This window comes from Saccostrea cucullata, unplaced genomic scaffold (assembly GCF_032062105.1).
Source record: "Saccostrea cucullata isolate Sc308-1 unplaced genomic scaffold, CSIRO_AGI_Scuc_v1 ctg2430, whole genome shotgun sequence".
Taxonomy (NCBI): Eukaryota; Metazoa; Mollusca; class Bivalvia; order Ostreida; family Ostreidae; genus Saccostrea; species Saccostrea cuccullata.
In genome coordinates, this window is record NW_026938294.1 from 20,542 (window position 1) to 47,792 (window position 27,251).

General features: G+C 32.7%; 1 protein-coding gene across 1 annotated transcript; it reads right to left on the reverse strand.

The window, feature by feature from the left end:
• Window positions 1-903: 903 nt before the first annotated feature.
• LOC134249923 (uncharacterized) lies at window positions 904-25,372 on the reverse strand. The gene is given in 31 exon segments (XM_062732278.1): window positions 904-1,216; window positions 1,633-2,235; window positions 2,333-2,369; window positions 2,599-2,829; window positions 2,931-3,173; window positions 3,337-3,425; window positions 3,892-3,952; window positions 4,567-4,797; window positions 14,233-14,466; window positions 14,618-14,730; window positions 14,865-14,907; window positions 15,596-15,805; window positions 15,982-16,209; window positions 16,586-16,671; window positions 18,672-18,701; window positions 19,274-19,402; window positions 19,654-20,253; window positions 20,431-20,500; window positions 20,717-20,947; window positions 21,246-21,491; window positions 21,570-21,655; window positions 21,756-21,789; window positions 21,942-22,178; window positions 22,302-22,535; window positions 22,937-23,028; window positions 23,232-23,268; window positions 23,530-23,739; window positions 24,084-24,199; window positions 24,202-24,301; window positions 24,564-24,696; window positions 25,104-25,372. Coding segments are annotated over 30 exon segments (5,220 nt in total). The 5' UTR covers window positions 24,675-24,696; window positions 25,104-25,372; the 3' UTR covers window positions 904-968.
• Window positions 25,373-27,251: the final 1,879 nt, after the last annotated feature.

Sequence of the window (27,251 nt, forward strand, 5' to 3'; positions counted from 1 at the left end):
TTTCACTTAAACTTGTAAAAAGCGCTAATAATTCTACGTATAGTAAAATAATGGAATATCAATCTCATATACAAGATGTTTATTATGGTCCATAAATAACGTTAAAAAGTTGAATTTAGGTACACATACACAATATCCTTCAAAACATCTCTATTATCAATTTCAAAGTATTGAACATTCAAATATTTCAACAATTACTGTCAACGCTTTTCCTTCAATGCTTATAGGAAGGGAAAAGGGCTTGAGATATTTCCTTAGGCACGAAATTACATGAGTTGTACTGCTTCGAAAAAGACTGGGAACCACGGAAGCCGGTTGGAGCCAGGAAAAAAATTATTTTATCTTGAGATCGCCACATAAATAACTCGCACCGCCAGAAACTTACAGGATACAAAATTATCTGGCAGATACTTATTTGGCGCCCGTAATATAATTTTTTTGGAGGCCACCAGAAATTATCTAGTGGCCGAAATTAAAATTATTCCCTGGCGGCCGCCAGATAAAATAATTTTCTACCAGCCACCTACCGCTTCCGCCGTGGTCATTATCAAATATTAACGAAAATCTTTTTCTTTTCAATCAAAAAAATCATATTCAGATCATCTGACGGTATATTATATCTATTTATAATCTTTAAAAAATATTTATAGTAATGAGTACGTATTTTGTGATTTCTAAACTGTCTTAAAATTATCTTAGAAAAATATACTCTTAAAGTTGCGATATTTGCAATATAGGTGATTTCCAAAAAGAATAGATAGGAAACACCATCCTCGGATATCTTGCATTACTGCTTGGTAACCTTATTTTATAATCAGGGAACTAACAAAACAAAATGATAAACGTTAATCGAAAAATTCTAGGAATCAATTTTAATTCATTGAGAAACTAGTCGTCTGAAGTTAATGTCCTTTTTTTTCTGTATACACATCGGCACAGAAATAATGAAATCTAACCAAAATCACGGTCTAACAAGTGTACCAAATAAGATACTCGGGATAGGACTGATTTCTGTCATAAACCACAAACTCTCGGTCTGAAAAGGCTCCACCATTGGCCACTACACTGTCATGGATTTCCTGATGAGTCGAACACACAGGGTTTGTACAGATTTTACATGGTGGTCTTTTATAATTTCCGCCTGAACTGGTCAGATAAATGTCACCAAGACTCATTCTTACCAAAAACATTGGGTAACGGTTTTTGCTGTCACATCCTAAATAAAAGAAACTGATATATTAAGAAATGGTTGTAAAAAAATTTTGAAAAGGATTTGACCAAGTTGTTCAACTGTTTAAATTTTCTATAATTTTGGAGTTATATAAATATTGAATGTACTAAATATTCCTACAAATTCAATTTTAGTCTTTTTTCTTTGCATATGCATTTTTTCGTAATGCTTAACAGTTAAGGACCAGGACCTGGTTGTTATGAAAACTTTTGAAACGTTATAAAACGCACTCCATGCTCAAACTGATACTCTGTTCTCATAATTATACACAAAATTATTATTAAAATCAGAGAGGAATTTTGAGCTTAAGTATTGTTTTGTAGTACAGAGTTTAAGCACTAAGTATGTACTCTTCAATTTTTAGAACTTCCAATAAGTCCATTGTAGTGTTTGGGGATTACCTGCATATGAATGTGACTTGGAGGCTACTTCAGCTCCATACACTCCCGCTCCGAGTCTTCCGTTCGCTGCAAGCCGACTGTCCAATCCTTGACTGCAAATGACGTCAACATAATGAGACTTCGTGGCATGGAAAAAATAGTACTCATTTATTTCGGAATGAGTATGTTTCGTCATTGAGGGATCCAACGAAGCCATTACTTCTACAGGCCCATGGGACTGTGGAATTTTATCCAGTGGGGTGAAATTTCCCTCTACGCTTGCTTTTCGGAATAACCTCTGGCATTCTTCTCCATACTTAAGAAACAGTTCGACATTTTCTAATCTCTGAATGCTGACAATACGTGCATTTCCTAAAGTCTTTTTTAACGTACTTTCAATGGATCCATGAGTGACTTGGTCAATATTTTCTAAATGGAACTTTCGTGATTTTACTTGCAGATTCCACCATTTGAGCTTTTTGTCGGAGGTATATTTGGTCCAGTAGGGTGGTGATCTGAGCGCTTCTCGATATTTGTAATCAAGGTAAGCTTTTGTGCCTCGTTGTGGAATTGATTCCAAGTTTTTAGGTCTATTAGGGACTGAAGCGACTGAAGAAGTTTTACCTTTAATAAAACATGGTTAAATGAATTAAATAACGTAATACTGATCAGTAATTCATGTGCAATGTATTTCTACTTAGTTTATTTATTGTATTTATACCTGAAGAATTGACCTGATTTATTTCGTCCCTGAATGCCTGTGAATATATAAGCAAAGATACAGAATTTTAATTTCATATACTAGTAATTTTCATTATAATTTTTATCAAGGTATGCTTATATAAATATAGCTCAAATATATATTAGCTGCTATAATTACTCTATATTATATCTAGTGTGTGGGAATGAATTACAAAAATATACACTTACATTTAATACAAACTAACTACATGTTTTTACTGTTGTCTTACACAAATGAGTATTTACCGTTTCCAGTTTAGGCAAATCACTACTACCCCCATACAGCACAATTCGTATATCTGAAATACTCTGTTGCTGTCGGTGCTTAGAAAATTTTTCTATAGAAGTTACTGTTTTTGCGGCTGCCACGTCTGCAGGAAATTTAAGATTCCCAGTTCCGAGAGCGGGAATTGCTATGGATGTGTAGCCAGTATTATTTGCTTTCTCTAGACAACCCAAGACGAAGTCCTCTAGCACCTACAATGCGAAATCCCTAGCATAAAGATCCAACTATCTATTTTTTTTTTTTTTTTATTGTGGCATATCTGTTAGAAGTTACAAGATTTATTTTTGCTAACCTCATCAGGAAGTTTCGTACTTGCGGAACGTTTTGAATACCATGGTAACAGAGTGCCATGATAAACTTCGTTGCAGCTCAGATTGTGTCCCTTTGATACAGCAATGTCGCCATGATTAATTCCTTGGGGATAATTTTGAGCCAGTTCTTGAGATAACCCATGTCCAGCTGCTGTACCTATTGCAGCAGACGTTCCTGACGTCATTGCAAGATCATGGGCAACGCTGTTAACAATGACGTTCACCTATTTGTGAAATGGTCATGTTAGAACTCAATATTTAAATTATAATATATTTCTGTATCGTAACATTTTAAGTATAAATTGAAGCATTCAATATTTATGAATGATTATTGGTTGAAAAATGTCTTTGAGCTTTAATGAATGATAAAAACATAGTGAGGTTTACCCTTTGTTCAACAAGACTCCCAACCAAAACAGTGACAGGAATACCCCCAACCTGACCAGAACATGACTGTCGGGTCATAGTACTCATGGCTTAAATGATACGAAATTACAAATATATGCAGATTTTAAAACTTTTAAAACTAGAATTATTTTCCACATTAAAAAGATATAATGCCTATGCAAAACAAATTTGCATTCAAAATCAAAAGGAATTTTTTAAAACAATATTATCACAGATAACTCAATTTATGCCGCTATGAGAAATATATTATATTTTACACCTTAGGATAATTCTGCATATCCCTGCGCAGTCTGCAGGATATGCGCCTTTATCGCAGCGCAATTTCCCCCTTAATGATTTGTTTTACATTTTACTTTATGTCATTGAATTAAATGATATATTCGACAAAACTGCATATCTGTGTTTGGTTATTTTTCACTGCATTATCAGGCTGATATTTCTCATAGGAGGCATAAATATGAAATCTGGTTGAATGCAGATTAATAAAATAAAAAATACTATGTATTTGAATATTCATATTCATGTTACACAAACCTGGGGTCCCTGGAACCGCGGTGACCCTCGATGATCCTCCTTTTAATTCTGTCATAAATTCCTAAAGAAAACAAACTAAAGTTTTCAGTCAATAAACAAATAGCAATTTACAATTATTTTCGAAAATTATATAATATTAATTGAATATGAAGTTCATAAAAATTTGCAACTGCTTCTGCCCTACTCTAGATCATGCTTATGGTTTCTAAATGTAAGATACTTTAAATCATTTCCAAATACTTATTGTTTTGTGTAATTTTTATATAATAATAAAAATCATTTAGCTATTGGAAGAATATTAAAAATACCAAGAAAAACATTTGACTTTCCAGAATATATTTTATATACATTTCTGCTTATAACCAGTATATTTTCAAAGACAAGCGAAGTCGTAATATATGTAGAAGACCATAAGTATGTACATGTATATATGTATTTTATTTTGGAAATTTTGCAAAATGTTGTATTAGGAGAAGACTTGTGTCTAATCCTTCTGACTCTTTGTCAATAAAATATGTTCAATTAAATTCTAAGTTTTGGCAGGAAAACTAAGGAACATATAGTAGATTTCTTAACAATCAATCATTTGCACAGAACAGTGATAATCAGAGGTGATACTTATTAATTAATTGCAAAGCAAAACACAAAAACGGAAGCGGTTATCGCAATACTTACATTTTGAACATTGGACCAGTCATGGCTTCCATTATACACTACAATGCTAATTTTCCTGATAGTCATACGAGAATGTTTTGTAGTAAAATCTCGTATTGCTTTAACCATCAGTTTTGCTGTTTGATCACTAGGATAATGTAAGGATCCAACTCCAAGCGTTGGAAAAGCAATGGATCTTGAGGAATGATTATTAGCAGTTTCCAGACACTTTTCCATGAATTTCTTTAACGTCTAAAATACCAAACAATATGAATATCAATTGAATCAAAGCAATTTACCAAAGAAAACGTGTGTGTAAAACTACCTTAGGTTTTGTTTATCCTTCAATTTAATTCATATTTTAGAAAATAAGTACGGGTCTCTGTAAGAATCAGGCAATGTGTGTATAAAAGTGAATCATGAGGGTTTTCAGAATTCGATGATTTTACACACATAGGTTTCTCTTGCACTATGAACCACGTATGTAAAATGAAAATTATTTTGGGTCCTGGTTACTATGGAAACATGGCCAAAGAAATTTTCCCTAGCAACCAGTCAATTTTCAATGAGAATGGACAAATATATCACTAAACTTAGAGGCTTGAAATGGAATGTGAATATTATCAGAGCGGTTCTTAAATAATGTTATCATAAAGATAAACATTTCAAATAATTCAAATAATAAAACCATGTAATACACGGAATTTTTATTATTAGATATTTCTTTTATGGGCAATGGAAGATATGCATGTTTTGCATTTTTTGCTGATTCAGCATTTTTGTTAATTTGGGCAAATTTCAAGGCCTTATATCTCAAACTTCTGGCACAATACAAGAGTATGGTATATTTTACATAAAGGCAGAGGAATATACCTTTTGGAATATAAATTCAAAAACGTGTGTTTTTTAGTATTGACAGTTGGTTGCCTAGCAACAAAAATGGATGTTTTGATTAAGAGAAAGAGAAAAATTGCCAAATGTGCGAGTTATTTATGGAATAAAATCTTATCGATGAATACCAAAATCAATTTTTAAAGTAAAAACATATTTCTGAGACTTTAATGAATCAAGGAATATTTTGCAAATACTAATCACCATAGCATCAGAAACTCCTCCATAGCAACAAAGGAAATAAACCCACTTTTGACACACACTCATATATATGTTTTTAAAGATTATTCAACGTTTGACTGACTTCAGTGATTTAAGTGCATCAGGGCATTTTTTTGTACTTTATAAGTCCCTAACCTGTGAAACTGGAGGGGGCTTTAGGTTTCTCTGAGTCTGTCCTTCGGTATAGCTGTCCCCATGTCTGTCTGTAAGTCTGTCCTACTTAATTGGATTTCCGCACTTCTATTCTAAACGCTTGTAGATATCGAGCTGAATTTCTGCATGTGAGTGTATCTTGGTGAGTTACAGATCAAGTTTGAATGTCGTTAAAGCTCATTGATTTTTGATAAAATGGCGTTTTAATTTTTTCATAATGGTTTAAGATCGGGTTCGTGCTGCGCTAAATTCCAAAGGTCAACATGGTAAATATGAAGCCAAAAGAAGGTGTTGAAAAAATGAGTTGAATTTCCGTCTTTATGGTTTTTTTTATTAAAGGCATGCATATACGCAAAATTTTAACATCAAACGCTTTTTTCTTGGTCATAACTTTTGCATGATATTATAAATTGACGTTCTAGAGAAAAGGGGGAACCCGGTAGGGGACATGCATTGCTTCCGCAATAATCTCAAAATGCTTGTTAACCTATGGCAGCAACACTGAGCATGTAGCTATTATGAAAAGTTATAAAGCACCATCATCTATAATGACCTGAACATTTATAAAGGAGCTGTAAGTGAGATATGTACTGTCTCTGAATTTCAGTCTTAAAACTCCCTTTAAAGTCTGTGACATTGTCATTGAAAGGTATGCAAAGAATAAGTTGCTATGTGTCATTGTTACCATGGCAACATGTCATAAATTTTCAAAAATATGGCATTTTTTAACATGTTTAGAGTGTTATAGTTAACATTTATACCTAAACAAGATTCCAGGCCATATAAGTTAAACAAGTTTTCTTTCGATCTCAATCTCACAGTTAAAGGTTGATATACATGTACAACAAAATATTAGAGAAAAGAGCCTTGAAACATTTTCCACAACAACAACCACAACAAGCCTTCAACTGTAAAATTTGCATGTTTTTATTTTATCCTACATTTTAAAAAAATCACATTTCGAGTGAGCAATCAGGTGCAACGAAATCGAACTTTGTATACCCGTCTGACAGTGCCGATTTATGAGAAATGTTCAGCTTTACATCTAAATGTACCCAAGAAAGTAAATTCCAAAAGCCAGGCACGTATCATCGATTTTGAAAGTGGGGAGGCCAGCCAGAGAAAATTTTTTTTTACTTACCTAAACAAGTTGACAAGGAAAAAAAAAGAATAAGTTCTCCAAAGACGAAAATCCTATTTCGTGGGGGGTGGGGGGGGGTGGGGGGGTGTTAGAGACCAACTTTTTTCGGTGCCAACATCTTTCAGTACCGATTCATTATGCTATATTTTCGTTCTACAAGAAAAAGTGGGGGGGGGGCAAACAGCCCCCCCCCTCGGTTGCTAGGTGCCTGAAAGCAGCAAGGTATTACTTTAAACCACTGGTACTTTGTTGTTGCTCTACTGGTCAGAGACCAGAAGAGCTTATGCGATAGTAATGCGTCCGTTCGTCCGTCCGTTCTCACGAAATAATGGTTAAGTGACAGTTTTTGTGCCCATTTAAGATTTATGTGACTCTTTTGTTTTATGTGACTGTCACATACAAATTTGATTTTTTTTAGCAGAAATGAGTGTTATGTGACTTAAAAATCATTCTAAAGAAGTGTCACATAAAAAAATACGGACAATATTGTCCGTATATGGACGTCCGTCAAAAGGTTTTGAGATTTACCTCCCTTACCCCATGTATCATGTTTTGCGCCACATAATTTTTTTGGAAAAAGTCACATAAATTTGTCAGTCACATAACCTGCATTTCGTGGGTCTGTCCGTCTGTTTGCCCGTCTGTCTGTCTGTAAACAGTTTTTCAAAATGCTACTCCTCCTACAGTTTTGGTCTGATTTCAATATAACTTGGCACACCAGTAGACTACACTAAGATACATAATTCTGTGTATCGGTTTTGAATTTCGATGAACGGTGTTGCCGTGGTTACTAAAAAAAGAAATTTCTGTGAAATTCTTTCAAAATGCTACTCCTCCTACAGTTTTGGTCTGATTTCAATATAACTTGGCACACAAGTAGATTACACTACGATATATAATTCTGTGTATCGAATTTGATTTCAATGAACGGCGTTGCCGTGGTAACTAAAAATAGAAATTTCTGTGAAATTCTTTCAAAATGCTATTCCTTCTACAGTTTTGGTCTGATTTCAATATAACTTGGCACACAAGTAGACTACACTAAGATACATAGTTCTGTATATCGGTTTTTGATTTCGATGAACGGTGTTGCTGTTGTTACTAAAAATAGAAATTTCTGTGAAATTCTTTCAAAATGCTACACCTCCTACAGTTTTGGTCTTATTTCAATATAACTTGGCACACAAGTAGACTACACTAAGGTACATAGTTCTCTGAATGGTGTTGCCATGGTTACTAAATATAGAAATTTCTGTTAAATACTCTCAAAATGCTACTTCAAATACAGTTTTAGTCTGATTATAATATAATGTGGCATGCAAGTAGACTACACTAAGAACATAAAGATACTTAATCAAGGATCATTATTCTATTTATTGCTGTTGAAAAGTTTCAATTTCCAACTGCTTAAGTACTTTTCTCTTCCTTTGCTATACGTACAAACCAGTAGAGCTTCAGTCTCGACAGAGACTTCTGGTTTTTGTGGTCACACTGCAAGGTATAAAATGCTCAAATGTTCTTATGTTTTTGGTGTTGTGGAGTTGCAAGGTCCTGAAAAAGATGTGTTCATGTCACAAATGCAGATTCAGGGCCGGTGTGCCCCCCCCCCCTTTTTGAAGATTTTGTGCATGTAGAGTAGAATATATAAAATTTATATGTCCACTATCCTAAAATCAAGGAAAAAACATCTTTCATTTGTGGACCCCAACTAGTGACATGCCCTAAACCCACTGGGAACTTCAATGCAGTCCAGGACCCCCGGTCTTCTACCCCACCCCCACCCCCATGACAAGATTCCTTGATCGACTTTCTTGAATTTTCCTGTTTTTTTTCTCAAGATAGGAGCAATAGCCCAATTTAAGTAAACTAAACAGATAGCTACTGAAACATACAAATTAATGTTGAAGTCAGAAAATCTAGTGGGTACAGGTATTCTAAATAATGCATGAATTAGAAGTCAGATTTTTCAAATATAAAAAAACCAACATTTTTTTATTAAATTCAAACATTTGGAAATGAAGTTATTCTTTGAAAATTAAGGTACGAGTACATCAATGGCATTAGGAATTCTATTTATTTTATCTCAGTTTAGTTCAGTTTATTGAAGTCAAGTTTCGAACCTGCGACGTAAGGATTGACTCAATACTTTATGACTCTATAGAGCAGACGCTCTAACTACTGCGTCACGCGGGCGAAAAGAATATATACAGGTAACTCTTGATGGCTCGAACTTCGATCTCTCGAAGTTCTTGATCGCTCGAAGTCAGTATCCGGTCCCGATTTTTTTCCCTATATAACTAAGCAAATTTACTCTTGATTTCTCGAACTCTTGATCTCTCGAAACCCTTGATCTCTCGAAGTCAAAATGTAGTCCCGCTATGCATATTCTATTAAAATTTACCCTTGAAACCTCGAAGTGGCTATGTGTATACAATCATGAATGTTACACAATTACCTGGACATTTAAATGGTCCAAGGCAGAAGACGCGGGTCTCGAGAAACGGGATGTTTATACAGGTGACACTTGTACTGCTAGGTGATAATTGATTTATAGTTAATCATATGTTGCCTACATGCTATTAAAAAAATTATCATAGACTGTCTTACGATAATTCAGAGAAGCGGTGTGAATGAAAAATAGTAAATTGAATACAAGACGAAAAACTAACTAGTTTAATTTTTATTCGAGTCAGTGTCAAAGGTTATCGAAATATGAAAATGCAGAAACAGCCTCAATGTCAATATTACGACTATTGTTGCACAAATACTTACAGAATCCCGTCCAACGTTTAATGATATTGTTTGAAGTAGTCAATGCTATGTACGACGCGGTAAAATGTCGTTTTTATTTAACGAATGCGTAGTTTGACGTCTGTATCAAAAAGAATACATAAATAAACTTGAAGTGACGATGTACATTTTTCTATTTACTCAATTTAATAAATATATCTACCATACGAAAACATACGGTGCTGTTTTATAAAAACCACGTGTAAAGGGTTAGCACTGCATGAAAATTATTACATTCGGTAAGACTAATTTCAAAACCGGTCAACAAACCCGGAAAATTCCGGACTCTTGAAATCTCGAACTCTTGATATCTCAAAGTTTTTTCTCAGTCCCGCGGATTTCGAGGTATCGAGAGTTACCTGTATACTTTGTGTTACAGTTTCTATCGAACATGAACAATTTTCCTAAGCCTAGCCAATGAAATTAATTTTTATGCGCCCGAATATTTTTGTCCTGTCTAGTTGTTTGTCTGTCTGTTATCAACTTTAACCTTCGGCATAACTTTTGAACCGTTCGAGATAGAGACTTCATATTTGGAATGCATACTCCACTAATTTAACACTTTCAACTGACACGAAGGTCAATGAGCTTGTGACCTTGACTGTAACCTATATGCTAAAAATAGCTTTTTAGAACTTTGTTGCGGCCGGGCGCATAGTGTTTCACAAACACATCTTGTTAACATTTACAATGCAGTCATCATTCTTTTCTATCCTTTTTTGGAGACATGCTTGAAGAATACAATTATCACAACTTAAAACCAGAAGTCTCTGTCGAGACTGAAGCTCTACCGGTTTTTACTTATAGCAAAGGAAGAGAAAAGTTCTTAAGCAGCTGGGAATTGAAACTTTACCACGGCAATAAAAAGAATAATGATCCTTGATTAAGACTCTTAATGTTCTTAGTGTAGTCTACTTGCATGCCACATTATATTATAATCAGACTTTAACTGTATTTGGAGTAGCATTTTGAGAATTTTTAACAAAAATTTCTAATCTTAGTTACCACGGCATCATTGAAATCAGAAACGGATACACAGAATTATGTATCTTAGTGTAGTCTACTTGTGTGCCAAGTTATATTGAAATCAGACCAAAACTGTAGGAGGAGAAGCATTTTGAAAGAATTTCACAGAAATTTCTATTTTTAGTAACAACAGCAACACCGTTCATCGAAATCAAAAACGGATACACAGAATTATGTATCTTAGTGTAGTCTACTTGTGTGCCAATTTATATTGAAATCAGACCAAAACTGTAGGAGTAGTAGCATTTTGAAAGAATTTCACAGAAATTTCTAATCTTAGTAACAACCGCAACACCGTTCATCGAAATCAAAAACGGATACACAGAATTATGTATCTTAGTGTAGTCTACTTGTGTGCCAAGTTATATTGAACTCAGACCAAAACTGTAGGAGGAGTAGCATTTTGAAAAATTATTTACAGACAGACGGACGGACGACGGACGCATTATTATCGCATAAGCTCTTCTGGTCTCTGACCAGTAGAGCTAAAAACACAATATTTAAGGGTTTTCTTTTCCCTGACGAGTTCAATATAAAATTCACCTAATTCACAATATATTACCATAATGTAATATGTTTTCTGAAAAGGGTACATAGTGCGGTGTGCAAATATAATTATGTATTGTTGTACAATTTTTAGTGTATTGATGTATACGGTTATACTTATTGAATACATCATAACACCCCTCCTTTTAAATAACACTATATTTCATTTTAAGTTACAAAAATAGTTTGATTAATCTTTTAAAACTAATTCTTTTCAAGTTTAAAAAATACACACAAAATTAGAGAGAATTTGTACACTTCGATTGATTGATTGTGTTTATTGTTAAACGTCTCTCTCAAGAATTTTTCACTCACATGGAGACGCCACCACTTGCTGGTGGAGAGCTGCAAATTTTGTCCTATACACGACATTGGGGAACATTGGGCAAGGAGCGATCTTTTTCATGCCAGCACCTACTGCGACATGGGTCCTCTGTTACAACACACTTGATTTGCATTTAATGTAAACTAAAATTTATTGAAATTAAGTTTTCATCGTCATACCACTTATGCAAATTAATATATCTGGTTGTAGCATAGGCATCGGTAGCGGTGGGGTCTACACACATAATGTAAACATTAAAAATTGGGGGGGGGGGGGGGGGGGGGTTTCAATTTGCTACCGACAGCTATGCATAAGAAAAAAGAGTTTGACTGAGAGACCTTTTACGTGTATAATCATCTTCTTGTTCTCAACGAGAATAAATCAATACATGTAAAATCAAAACGTTTTTTCAACAATATAATTATTACAAATTAATTCTCTCAATTACTAAAATCTATAATTTTTGTTTAATAAATTTTATTCAAATTGTGTTAAATGTCCACATGGTAAAAAAAAGTTTATGAACACTCTAATTGCATTAAAAAAAAATTTCGTGCTAGATGAAGATGTGCTTTTATTGTAAAAAAAAAAAAAAAATATCATATATCAATTATATATATGATATATAAATATTTTTTTAAACAGCTGGAGCAAGCCCCTGTGCACCAAGATGCATTTTGTAACTTCATAAAAAGATTGAGCATGAGGAAAGCTTAAAGTGTGGTAAAAATTGTAAATCATGCTTGCTTTAACATCTATCCGTCTAATCAAGCTACTCTTAGTATACATGCAGTGTTATGTAGGGATTGTGTCTGTCACTGTCTGACCTGACACATGTGTACATTGTCTCTCACTAATGTGTGTTAATGTAATATTTTTATTGCGAAATGTACCGGGGTCGGGAGAGAGTCAGGACAGAGGCCTCTTCAGGTCTCACAATTTTCAAAGCAGAGGAATCTCGGGTTTAATGCATGAAAGCCAAACAATGGAAAGAAAAAGCACAGGAGCTTGCTCCCAGCGTGTAATAATTAAATAAAAATCAAATAGGGAGAAATACAAGGGAAGTTATTGGGAAGCAAAAATGCTTCAAAATGCAGAAAAAATGAATATTCACTTTTAAAATTCTTTTACACATATCATTTGCACACCGATTTTTTTTTATTTAAAATATTTAATACAATGAAATATTGATCTTCATGTTTCTATGCTGAATTTGTAAATCATTGTATTTATTTGTTTTAAGCCTTTAAAAACCGAGCAGAATTTACCATATTTTGATATTTTCCAGTAAATAACATGACCACTTACAAGTGTGAAATTAAAATTGAACCGTAAACGTTCTTTGAATCTCTAGCATTGGTTTAAAAAAAAAAATTAAACACAAATTTGATTATCTCCTTTCATTTCTGGATATCTTTATGAAAAGTGCAGATTTTCATGATTTACAGAAATGAGAAAGTTTGCATCACGTTTCCATGGCAACCGAAGTTATAATTCAAAAATACTTATAGATCTCACAATCAATCACACATTTCTTTAAAATTATGATAGAAAAAATCCAAATCTATAACTATGCGATGCCAATAAATTTTGATAATTACGGAGAATTGGTCTTAAAATGCTTATGTACAGAGAATTTCAAGAATAACTTGAGCTCGTTGTTGTGTATAATTTTATCATCGTTATAAACTCGGCAATACTGCTATGCATTAATTAAGAACAAAAATTACTATTGTTAAAGTTCAACACTATTCTTATGTATACTAAGTCATCATTTCTAGACGAAAATAATCAAAACTGTAAATGAGTGCCTGTCAAAACTGGATTTATTTCCTTTGTTGCTATGGGGAAGTTTCTGTTGCTATGGTGATTAGTATTTGCAAATATTCCTGGATTCATAAAGAAGTCTCAGAAATATGTTTTACTTTAAAAACTGATTTTGGTATCCACCAATAAGGTTTAATTCCATAAATTAACTCGCACATTTGACAGTTTTTCTCTTTCTCTTAATCAAAACATCCATTTTTGTTGCTAGGCAACCGATTGTAAATATCAAAAAACACACGTTTTTGAATTTATATTCCAAACAGGATATTCCTCTGCTTTTATGTTAAATATACCATACTCTTGTATTGTGCCAGAAGTTTGAGATATATGGCCTCGAAAATTGCCCAAATTAACAAAAATGCTGAATCAGCAAAAAATGCTAAACATGTATATCTTCCATTGCCCATAAAAGAAACATCTAAAAATAAAAATTCCATGTATTACATGGTTTTATTATTTGAAATGTTTATCTTTATGATAACATTATTTAAGAACCGCTCTGATAATATTCACATTCCATTTCAAGCCTCTAAGTTTAGTGATATATTTGTCCATTCTCATGAAAAATTGACTGGTTGCTAGGGAAAATTTCTTTGGCCGTGTTTCCTTAGTAACCAGGACCCAAAATAATTTTCATTTTACATACGTGGTTCATAGGGTAAGAGAAACCTATGTGTGTAAAATCATCGAATTCTGAGAACCCTCATGATTCACCCTTTGTCTGATTCTTACAGAGACCTGTACATAATTATAATATTAGAATTACTGATGATGGATCAGGTTGACTTGTGCCCCAATTTGGCAGAGCCCCGTGGTACACAAATTTGCATGGAAGTTGATAACCTCTACTGACTGAAACATCTCCGTATTCAACACCATTGGGATAATTATTGTTTAGTTCATCTTGCATTTGTCGACCAGCAATCCTCAACAAAGCTTCAGACAATCCTCCATTGCTGAGTTGTAAGTCTTTTGGTCCACTACACACTAACACATCTGCCTGTACCGTTCAACAAAGCATTTTCATCATATAAAAGGTATGTTTTTCCAATTTGATTGACATTGAGATATTATAGGTTGAAAACCCCTAAATGCATCTTAATTCGAGAAACGGGGTTTACTCAGTATTCTGGGATTCTATGAATACTTACGTGAACACTATTTAACGCGCCTACAATGACCTCAACGTCTGGTTTGCCAATTTTAGCGCTATTTTGTGGACCTTTTTTCGATACATGTGGCTGTGGAGTAGGATAATGGACCTCTGAATTATAAGAAAGAAATAAATATTCCTCGATTACTAGTATACAAACTCAAAAACTAATAGATTCTATTATTTAACTGTATATATATGATAATACGCTTTTGTTACAACTCCAAAATCACATACAACCTCACCTGCCTGTAAAGATGTATATGTTTTAGCCACTGTCAAGAATGTCTGCAAGTAAAATGAATAAAATAAGTAGGAGGAAAGAATCAAGTTAAACAAGTCGATAAAACCACTTTACTTCGAAAAGCATAATAGGTATCAGTCTCAAAGTACTGAATATCCTCCTCGTAATTTAACCTGTTGGCAATTTTCCATGCCGAGTCATTACATCATATATACTTTTAAATTCCTCATTCAAGGTTAACCATCTTTGAAGTTGTTTTATTTATCAATTCTTACGTATTAAAAACTATCATTGATTTATTACGAAAAGGTATCAATAATATTTTTATTAACTAACTTAACTAACATTTGAAAACACTTCTGAAAATGATTCTTGGAAAGCAATTTTTAAAGAAATCAATGAAGAAATGAAAACAAATATTAAAACATATATCCGGATATAAAACATACTTCCGAAAAAAGCTCATTTTTGATAGTTAAAAGTAAAAGTGAACTTATTCAGATTATATTTCTAGATCAAAACAGTTAATCTGAAAGAAGGACATAACAAAAAGTAATCAAGCTCAAAGGTTAATTTAGACATATAAAATTTGAACAAACAGAGATTGAACAAATATTAACATCCAAACACTTCAGTTCATGTGTCAAGAAGGAGTAAGGATTCCTTGTCAACCGATTCCAAGTCGGGTTTTTTAAATAAGGAATTTATATTGCCCTGAGTTCCACAACTTACCTTGAAAAGATCGTGATCTTTCTTGAAGATCACAACGAGGACTTCCTGGAGTGATTGTGGAGTAATATTTTTTATACAAGTTAACATAATTTCGGCAACAGTTGTTGCAGGGTATCCAAGCCTTCCAGCACCAAGCGCGGGAAAAGCGATCGTCTGATGGCCATCTGATTCCGCTTGTTTCAATGAGCCATCGATGAGATTTTCAAGTGTCTGAAAAGAAGTAAGTGTAACTTTCATTCCTATCTATATGTCTTATAAATTTTACGTGTCATAAAAATATATTTCTAAATTAAAATTGTACCCAATATGTTCATCGTATAAAAAAGTACTTTTTTCGTAAAAAAAGAACAACAGTGTAATGGAATCAAATGCTGAATATTATAAACCTGTTCATCTTGTTTTGAAGAATATTTTGACAGCGCCCCGTGATAAATCGCCTTGCAAGAAAGTTGTCCCCCAGAGGTAATGGCAATATCTCCGTACTGTATCCCATTAGGGTATTTCTGTTGGCATTCCCTCTGAATTCCGGAACCAGCAGCATTTAACAAAGCCTTTGAAGCACGACCTTTACTCAGGTCAAGGTCACACCCATTGCTATTTACTATTACATCAACCTTGAATCACAATGAAAGGACAAAGGGTCAAAACCCAAGATTGAATCTTCAAATAATGAAAAATGAATTAATCAGAGAAAGAGGTAATTCTAAAAATGATTCTGCCTATCTCAGTTGAGTACTGAATCCTATTTATAAAAGACAGTAAACTTTTTAAATCTTTTCATTTCTTTAAAAAAAGAAGGAAATGACATTATCATTTTGTTACTATTTCAACATACGGAATTTGTTGGATGATTTTAAATACTTTTACTCTGTCTTGTAAACCACTAAACCGTACTCGTTTTCATTTTTTTTTCTTTTGGTCGAACAGTGTCGTTTAAGTAATATTTTAGAAAGGACAGTTTATGAAATAATTGAGAACACTCCCAGTTACCTGTTGGTCAGAAAGGTTTCCCTTAATAACACGAACTCTGATATTCCCCACAATAACGAATCTGCTACCGCCATCTGTTGCCATCACTTTACAGTATCAGGAAATTTTTCTTTACAGAGATACCGAAGCTAAGTGACACAAGTCTGGAATTTTGAAAAAGGAAGGAAAAATGTATGCGAATCCTTGATAAAAATTTCATTTTATATTGATAAATATTAATTTAGGCAAATTTGCTATAGACATGCTCGAATATCACGCTCCATTTCCTACTCAAAAAATTATGAAATTACCAAATTTGGGGGGATTTTTTTCGGTTATAAACATAAGGTAGAAGATATTTTTATTAACTGCTTCCTCTCTGATATAACCCTAATTTAAATATCCCTGAATTTTTTATGTGTTTTTTTTAAAGTTAATTTGGCCATACAGGGTAAGGTCTGTCATAAGTTGTACTTAATCTCTATCTTTACTTCTGATTAAAAAAAAAATTAAATGCTGCATATAAAGGCTAAACATCAGACTTCCTGTCCTAAAACATATTCTAGACGCCTTGAAAATAAGAAAAAATGATTCTCAAAACTACAAAAAACATTAAGAAAATTTTATTTATGTTGAAATGTTTTCAAAATATAGACCATGTATCTTTTATATGAAAGACAATTGCTGTTACTCTCGGATGTTGAGATATTGCTGAGCGTTGCAAACTGGCAATATCTTTCAATCCTTGTTCAGTGTTAACCATGATCTCTTGGACATCTTCCACAAGTCTTTATAGTCTCTCAAAGCAAGACAATTTCTAAATGACTGCAAAAGTAAGCAGTATGTACACTAGCCTCAGGATAATGGTTCATTATTTTATAGTTTAGAGTAAAATCAAAGGTAAGCATTATATTCAACTTGCTTTTATTAAAGTGGCAATATCACGCATCTTTTTTTGTCCAGAAAGTGTTTGTTCATAAAAATAAATCTTCTTTTCCAGAACAGAAAGGACACTTATATGTGTTCATTATTTTATAGTTTGAAGAACAACAGAACCAAGATCAAAGGTAAGCGTTATATTCAACTTGCTTTTATAAAATTAAAAAAAACTGGCTTGTTTTTCAATCTGATCTCTGTAAACTTGCCGATGATTTATACAATCAATGCATATGCTTAATAATCTTTACTTTTAAAAAAATTATTACTCTCTACTCACTCTGAATTTGAATAATCTGAATAAATTTTCAAACATGTCGTATAATTTGAGTTGAATACAAGTATTTTACCACGCGAACTCCAACCCAAATGTTAAACCCAAAGAGACCATCTGTAATAATTCCCCTTGATTTTTTTTAGGTTACTCTATTTAAATTAACTTTAAATGTCAATTTTTAAAACTAAATTTTTTTTTTCATTTTCAAAGCATGTAAAATCTTACCTGTTATACACTTTAAAAGTCCTGCTGTCGAACCAAAGCCAAACCGAAAGTAACATTACTCAAGCTGATATTTACAAGTTTATATATTTTTTTCCAGAGCTTTTTTGATAGCTACAGGAAGTTTTTTTTTCAGAATCCAAATTGATCAAATCGACCTAGAAAAATTGAACAAAAATGAAATTTGAAAATAACTTTTTTTTTACAAATCGGTCCCAAAAAACACGAGTCAGGAAAAGGATCCAATTGTTATTTTTCTTTCATTCGGAAGTTCATCAATAGAGTTATGAAAAACCACAAATGTTTGCTTCAAAATTATAACACATGTAATATCAAATGAAGGGAACATTCTTAACCATATGATATTGAGATATGTATATTTTCAAAATGTAATACTTCAACTTTTATCAGCAGATTGCGAAAAAATGTTGTACAGAAAATACAAAGAAAGTTCGTTTTTCCCTCTTGAAATAAACCATAGTAAATATATAAAAAGAAAAACGGGTATGATACAAATGTTCCTAATATCTGTTCAGTATTTTTATTACATCCCATATAAGCATTTTTCTGCAAATCCGTATTAATCACATAAAATGTTGCTAGTATTGTATTCTATAATGTATAGTGTTATATACATATACCAACATTACACAATGCGCATTAACAAAGTGCATGAAAGTTGATGAAAGATATGTAAAAAAGCTAGATGTAATTGAATACAAAAAACCCACAATCTAAATTGAATTCCGTGATGTAACACTGGCTGAAAGGAAATCAATTCCTATATCTATCACATGCAGTGCAGGAATATCCCTCTGTCCCACTTTAGAGTTAATTTACAAACGAAAATCACTTCTGGAAACTAAGGAGCTTTTTCTTAATTTGAAGTGCTCAAAAGCTGGTTTCCGCTAAAATTACAAGGGCTTATAAATGTAGTGTAAATATACCGTCCATAAAATGATATTTTTTTCATAAAACATTTGTCAATATTTTCTCAAAAGTGGAAATGGAAAACAAAAGTTTTGGTATTTTGTAATTATGTTTTTTACTTAAAATCATAACACACGAATGATTACAAGTTACAAGCACACAATTTATTATCACAGTCAAATTTATCACTCTTTATATCAACACATTAATATTTATCACAATTTCTTGTTCAATAGATTATCTATACCAAATAAGGTACTCAGGGTAGGACTGGCATCTGTCATATACAACAAACTCACGGTACGCGAAGCTTGCCACAACACTGTCATATATTTCCTGGTGACTGGTACATACCATCTGACCACACTTCTTACAAGGTGGCCTCTTAAAACTACCAGTTTTAGTTGTCATGTATATATCACCAAGACACATTCTCATCAGAAACATTGGACGACTTCCATTTGTATCAACTCCTAAAACGATCATATTCATAATTAGTAATATAATGATAATTATCATAATTAGTATGTCTTATAATATCTAGTTCTTTTATTTCAAATTATCCAGAATAACATTTTATAGAACAAGGTGCAAAGATCCTACCTTGAAATATTTTATAACAATTTTACTCAAAGAAATTCGCAATTTATTAAACATATTTTTTGTATTAAAATGTTCAAGTTATCTTGACATCTTTACTTGACTTTTTCATTTTACTAAGTACCTGTATATCCATCGGATTTTGCTGAATCTTCTGCACCATAAACACCTGTTCCAAGTAATCCTCCTGAGTAAGCTAATCTGTTGTCCAGTCCTTGACCAGTGATAACTGAAACACAGCCCGGTTGTGTTCCATGAAAGAAGTAATACTCGTTGATTTCGTGATGTGTGTGATTTATCATTACAGAGTCCAAATGACCCATTGTCTTTGCCGGGCCACTTGAACCATTAACCTTGTCCAATGGAACAAAGTTTCCTTCAGCTATTGCTTTTCTAAATAGTCTTTGACATTCATCCGAGTATTTCGAAAAAAGTTCCACATTTTCGATTCTTTGAATGCTGACTATTTGTTTATTACCTAATGTACTTTTAAAAGCTTTTTCTATGCTTTGGAACGTGTTTTGATCTACGTTTTCTAAATGTGTTGCTCCGGATTTCACAGCTAAATTCCACTCTTTGAGTTTCTTTTTGTTGGTAAATTTTGTCCAGTAAGCTGGAGTACGAGCCTCCTCTTGGTATTTCCAGATCAGATAATTCTTTGTTCCACGTTGTGGCATCACTTTAAGACCTCGTCTTTGGATATGTCTGTGGTGATTTCTGTGTGCTGAAAAATCACCGGCCATGAATCAAATTCATTGAATTTTTTAAAATTCTTTTTATTTTCGTCCGCTATATTATCTTATAAATAAAGAAAAATAAAAGCAAAAAAAAAATGGTGGTGTTTTAATTTTCTTTCAGATTATGCAATATACAATTTATTTATAAGCGTGTGCATAATTACCCCTTCCTCCATTTGCTCCAGATTCTGTTGACAATTCGGTTGTCATATGACTCAATTCACTCTGGAAGGCCTGTGGAGTTTCATTAAAAAACATAAGTTAATAATTGAAAAAAGTTTTCTTTGAACTTTGCTCTTTGAACTTTGCTTTTTAGTTTATTTTGAAAATTTTATGAAATATGATCCATTGATTTGCACTGTTTAAGTCACAATTTACTGCATTTTAGTACAGTTACTCTTAATCAGGAAGCAAGGGTACAACACTAAAAAAAAATAATCAAGACTAAACCTTTTCCAAATATTGAAGATCACTAGAACCTCCAAATAACACCACTTGAATATCGGAAATAGTTTTCTTTGGAGTTTTGTTGCAAAATTTCTCAAATGCTGAAATCATACTGGAAGCTGCAATATCTGCTGGGATTTTATGATATCCGGTTCCGAGGGCAGGAAAAGCTATCGATTTATGTCCTGAAGAGTTGGCTTTCTGTAGACAATCCATAACAAATTCCTCCAAAAGCTAAAAAATAAAATTCAATAACTATGATGACATACATGAATTTTCTAATAATAAATTTTAAATGTTCAGAACTCGAGTTATGTAATGTGTTTGGTATAGTCGCAACTATTTATACCCATATCAACAAAGATAAAATATCGAACAAAGATCAAATATATTTAACTTATTTTCTTGTTTTTAAGATAACAATAAATGTAAATATATGAGACTAGAAAATTGTTTATTTTCTAGTCTCTAGAAAGACTAGAAAATCGAAAAGAATGTCCTGAAATTTTTTCTCCAGTTATAACTTCGCTACCTCAGCCGGAGGCTTTGTTGATCCTGACCGTTTTGAATACCACGGCAGCAGAGCGCCATGATATATTTCTTTGACTGAGGATATATCATGGGCGGCAGTGACAGCAATTTCGCCATGTTGAATTCCATTTGGGTAATTCTGGGCAAGTTCGTTGGTCAGCCCGGCACCGCCTGCTGTGGCTACAGCTGCAGCAGTACCCGCCCCCATTCTTAGATCTGGAGTGACACTATTCACAATGACATCTACCTAAAATACCAAAGAACCAAATAAATAACCTATCAAGTTCATTTATCATCATATTTCGTTTGACGAAAGAAAACTTGCCTTTTCTTCCGTGAGATTTCCAACTTTGACATTCACCGAAACGCTGTCAATTTTACTAGAGTATACAGTCTTTGTAACAGTTGCAGCTGTGGTAAAGAATAAAAACATTAAATATAAAATTCATATACATGTATAAATTTAAAATACTTTAAATTAGGCAAATCAAAGAATTATACATTTACTTACCAAACGTCTGGCCTTTCAGTTCCTGAAGTATTTTCTGCAAAAGACATTCAATAACTTTTGAACCTTTTAATAAACCTTCGTGTACAAATATTGCCTGTAATATTCACCCTTCATCATTTAAACGAGTTATAGTAGCATAGTACAGCAGACTAATTTTCTGATATATTATTGATTATATGTACTTACAGATTGTGCTTGTGACCAATTCTTTTCGTTGCCGTACACAACAATGATAACTTTCTCAATCTTTATGCTTATCTGACGATGTGTCATATTAAAGTCACGGATACATTGCACCATTAGCTTAGCTGTCTGATCCACAGGGAAATGTAGTGATCCAAGACCAAGGGTCGGAAACGCTATTGATTTTGTTGAATGTTTGTTTGCTTCTTCTAAACAATCTGACATAAATTTCTTAAGGATCTAAGTGAAAACAAATTTTAAAAAACTTAATATATGATAGATGTAAAAAAAAAACATACCTGACAATAAAATTAGAAAAAAAAATATAACAGCACAGAAACAAAACAAAACTTTATTATTTACGTATGAGGGATCTGGTGAGTTGGATCCCCATTTCGGTAAGGCACCGTGATAAACATAATTGCAATCCAGTTTATAACCTTTGCTCACAGCACATTCACCATAGTCGATGCCATTTGGAAAATTGTCGTCGAGTTCTTTTTGCATTTCTTCTCCAGCCACATCTAGCAGTGATTGTGATAAGCCACCATTATTTAGCTTTAAGTCTTTTGGTCCACTACATACTAAAACATCTGCCTATAATATTCAATGGATACTTAGGTTTAGCAATCTTTAGGATTAGACTAGATCAGTTATCTTTTAAAGATTTCTGGCATATTAAAATACTTTTTTTTAAACATGGCATCTTTGATTTGGACAATATGACCTAGATGAAAAAAAATCATAAAACTTAAATTTTTCAAAATGATTTTTAATATATTTTATTGACAAAATGTCAAAGGGATTGGACACAAGTTGCAAAAAACTCTGATAGTCCTCTCAAAATTTTTATTCGCTAAAGCTACAAAAATTTAGTCAGAGAGAAATCTTCAGCACAGTAGGCAATTGAAAGAGTAAAACAAAATCTAATGTGTAATCATTTAACTGATTTAAGAAATTAGAAAAACTTGGCTAATTAAGTAAATCCTAGTGCGTACTTGAATAGAACTCAGTGTGTCCACCACAACTTCAATGGTCATTTTCCCTATTTTATGACTATTAGACATTGGTCTTGTTTGACCTCCTTTACCTATAATAAATAAATACAAATCGTTGCTGTTTTTTTTTTTAGTTTGGAGTCAAATTGTTTAATCGTTCAAAAAATGTATAATGAACAACATCTATATTGAATTAAAATAAAGAACAAAACACGTGACCAAATATCAGTTTTGTTTTTAAACTAAAATTCCAAATCACATCTTTTTAGAGTAATAGAGCGATGCATAAATTTACCTTTGTGAACAAACTTCTTCGCTTCCGTCAAAAATTTCTATTTGAATAAAAAAAAACAAACATATGAAGTTAATATTTAAATATATACGATGCATGCACAGAATACTGATGGTTTTTACATTCTTGCATGATTTTTTTTTGTTTTTAAAAAAATTATTTTATTCTAATTTGCTTCTAAATAATTTCAATAAAAACCGAAAGTAATATTTATTTTATTTCTATAATCGACTTTCTTTACGTATCAGATTGAGTTACAGACACTTTATCTATACGCAGTCGTTTAAACAAAGATTATTACCTTGAAAGTATCCTTTTCTGTTGTATATATAACGATCCGAATCTCATCTAAGAATTGGGGTGTAAAGTTTTGTATGCAGTCAAACATGATCCTAGCCACAGTGGTAACTGGAAAGGAAAGAAACCCAGTACCAAGGGCGGGAATCGCCATCGTCTGGTATCCATCTGTATTCGCCTGATCCAAACAAGCATTGATAAGTTTTTCGAGGGTCTGAAATCAGAAAAAAAAATTACAGTAAGGTTGAAGCATTACTTTGGTTTCATATATTTTGCTTTTCTTCAGTTTTTAAAGTTGGAGACATTTGGCTTTTAAACATAATTTTTAGATAAACCATTTTAAGAGTCTGATATTAGAACAAATAATACAGATAAACAATAACCTCTTTCAGATTTTTGCTTTTCTATAGTTTTTTTTTTAATATAAAATAGGAGAATCTTAATTGGCTTTTCAAATTATGTTTTTCAAATGTCTGAACATTGATTTCTTTTCCGAATTTTCCTTTTCTTCTGTTTTCAGCCTTGGATTTATAGAGATTCAGTTTTAGCATACAATACCTGTTCATCTTGTGATGAAGAGTACTTTGACAGGGCCCCATGGTAAATAGCATCACAGGATAACTGTCCTCCAGAGGTTATGGCAATTTCTCCGTCCAGTATTCCATTAGGATAGTTCTGTTCTGAATGCTGTTCCCAGCAGCCGATAACAGAGCACTGGAGGCTTTACCTTTACTTAGGTCAAGGTCAGATCCATTACTATTTACAATGACGTCGACCTTAAAATACACATTCATGAAATAACATTATTGGTCAATTTTGTTTTTGTTGTTGATGATGATGTTGTTAATGATGATGATATTCTTGTTAATGATGATGATATTGTTGATGATGATGATGTTATTGATGATTAATAATAACGATGTTGTTGTTAATGATGATGATGTTGATAAAGATGTTCTTAATGATTATGTTGTTGATGATGATGATGATTATGATGAACTAATGTTGCTGGTGAGGGTAAGAAAGATGTATATTTACCTGTTGGTCTGTTATATCCCCTTGAATGACTCGAACTTTTACTTTCCCAACGGTAACGAATTTGTTATCGGTAACAAAGTTTTTGTTATCGCTGTCAGCTTCAGCAGACATGTCTATTATCTTTTCTTTATTACTGTTTAAAGAAATTATAAAACATATCTTGAATTATTTAAGTTTGTAACCAACCAACTATGTGAAGGTGAGGGTGTGTGTGTGTATATAAACTCGGTAGGAAAATGTGAAACAAAAACAAAAGAAAAGAAAGTGTGATTTACTTGAATTATGATTATAATAAATTATTAATAGTTTGTTCATATCTGGAAAAATTTACATTACACATTTCCTTGAATATTTTTAAAACATACTTAATAATTGAATTTTTATGCTCGCTTTCTTGCCATTTGTATTGTATTTCGGAGTCATTGACTTTCAAAATATATAAAAGTGTGGAATTGACTTTTCAAATTAAGATTAATTAATCAAATTAGTTTTTTGTGATTTATTTGCAATTTTCATTATAAAGAAATTAAAATATCTTACCAATTCTGATGTAAATAAGATAAAAACCAAACACCAAACTGAAAGTAGTACCGCAAATCGGGTATTCCTTTCTAAGAACTGCGCATGTTCTCTTCCTAGTCCTCATTTAAAGCCCCTGTAGGCTAAAGTGCAATATAGATAAATCGATATATCAAGTGTGGAGTTTTAACACGTACCCGTTCAACCATACCCGTTTAAACAGTTTAATTTTTAAATAACATTTTCCTTAATCTGGAAAATTTCAGAGACAACTTTTTTTTATTCTAGGGAAGCTGTGAAGTTTTTAACTTTATTTATTAAAATACATATTTTTTAAAATTAATTTAACTTAAACATTTTGTTAATGACTGTTTACAGACATTTATTGGATAGTCCATTGAAGGCAAAACGGTAAACAGATGGTCGATGTAAGAGCATTCAATGTTAATAGAAGCATGAAGGACAGATGATACAAACAAACTTTTGTCAAAAAAATTGAAAATAACATTTTGTGGTCATTTATGAATAAGTAAAGTTTTCGTATGGTTTTCCTTGTTATAACTGTTTAGTCTCCTATGGAAATACGATTGATGTGGAAAAATCTACAGAATTTTCCCAGTGATGATTTTGGAAAGAATGAGTCATTTATGATGGAAAGACGGTTGTGTGGTAAGATGGAAAGAGAATGAAAGAAAAACTTTTGGGTGTGAACACTGTTGTATATCCGCACTGGTTAATTGTGACATATTTGGATGATGTGAAAATAGTAGAGTGTAATGGTAGAGTCAAAGGTAAAATTGTGTACTCCGAATAATTTTATTGAAAACTTCATTATTGTGTCTTTTTGCATTTTTGATTGACAGTAAAGACCATCTGTTTGCAATTGTTGATTGAAATAATTTCATTGACACTGGAGAGATCGCTACTATATAGTTTAAAATAAAAGTTTAAAAATTTGACATTTATTTCTTACATCTACCTGCTTTTGATTCAAATTGAAGTGCTACAAGCTCCGAAGCACGTGATTTTTTTTTAACCGCGCCAGTTGATGAACCAGTAGATTTATGTAGAAATAAAGTATTCTTTGTAATTTTATCTCGAACAAAGGAAAAGGAAATGTAAATATTTGAAAATAAATAAATAAATGAAAAAGCCATCGATAGGTAATATACTTAATGCATGTTGGATAAATATTGCACCAAGGCTATAAATGTATATTCAACCAGTTTTCAAATCCAGATTCAGTTTCATCCATTTGTAGAAAAAGACAAAACAGTCATACATAAAATTTACACTGTTTCTGAAAATGCAAAGATATTCAAAACAAGTATACATGTAAAGAACCTTTAGGAAAAAGACAAAAGTGTTCCGTTAAGCAAAAAATTAAATTTCAAAAGGACAAATAAAAGAAAAAATATTCCATGGAATCACAACCATTTTAGGCTTTTTCATATCATAGACAACTGGCTTTTTAAAAATATCTGCTTCTACACACAAGTTCTCTAGATCTGAAGTCAATATAAAATGTTTGAGTTCCTCATTGACAATATCTATGTTCTATATATCTACGTCTATCAGTCAATCCTTACGTCGCGGGTTCGAATCCCACTGCGGGACGTGGAAACCGGTCCTTCGGATGAGACAGTATAAACCGAGGCCCCGTGTCGCAGTAGGTGTTGGCACGAAAAAGACCCGTTTTATATTCCTGTGAAGCAGACTTTATTCTCGAACTTCTTATGAGAAGAAAACATTTGCTGTGGTCTTAAGATATACTAACTTTTTATCGATCAGCAATAATTACTCATACGTCGACTCGATATTTCCCTGTGAACTTGAAAAAAAGATATCACTAAACCACAAACTGCCAAATCTGTTTTAAATTTGGATGTTGAACTGAATAAAACGATAAGGGCCATCTGATGAAACATGTGGAGATAACGAACAGTATTCAAGATCAAAAACCCATAAACAATACAAAATAGGAGCAGAGCAAACACAGAGCTCCAAACCATCAGAGGTGGAATCTGGTGCCATGGAGGAGTGAGCACCCCATGTCGACCGTTCATACCTGTCGTGTGCTTCTTGTTATAACGATAAATTCGTCGTCAATTCAGTTGTCAACTAAATTGTATGACAAACAAGATGACTTCAGTATTTCCATCATGTTTT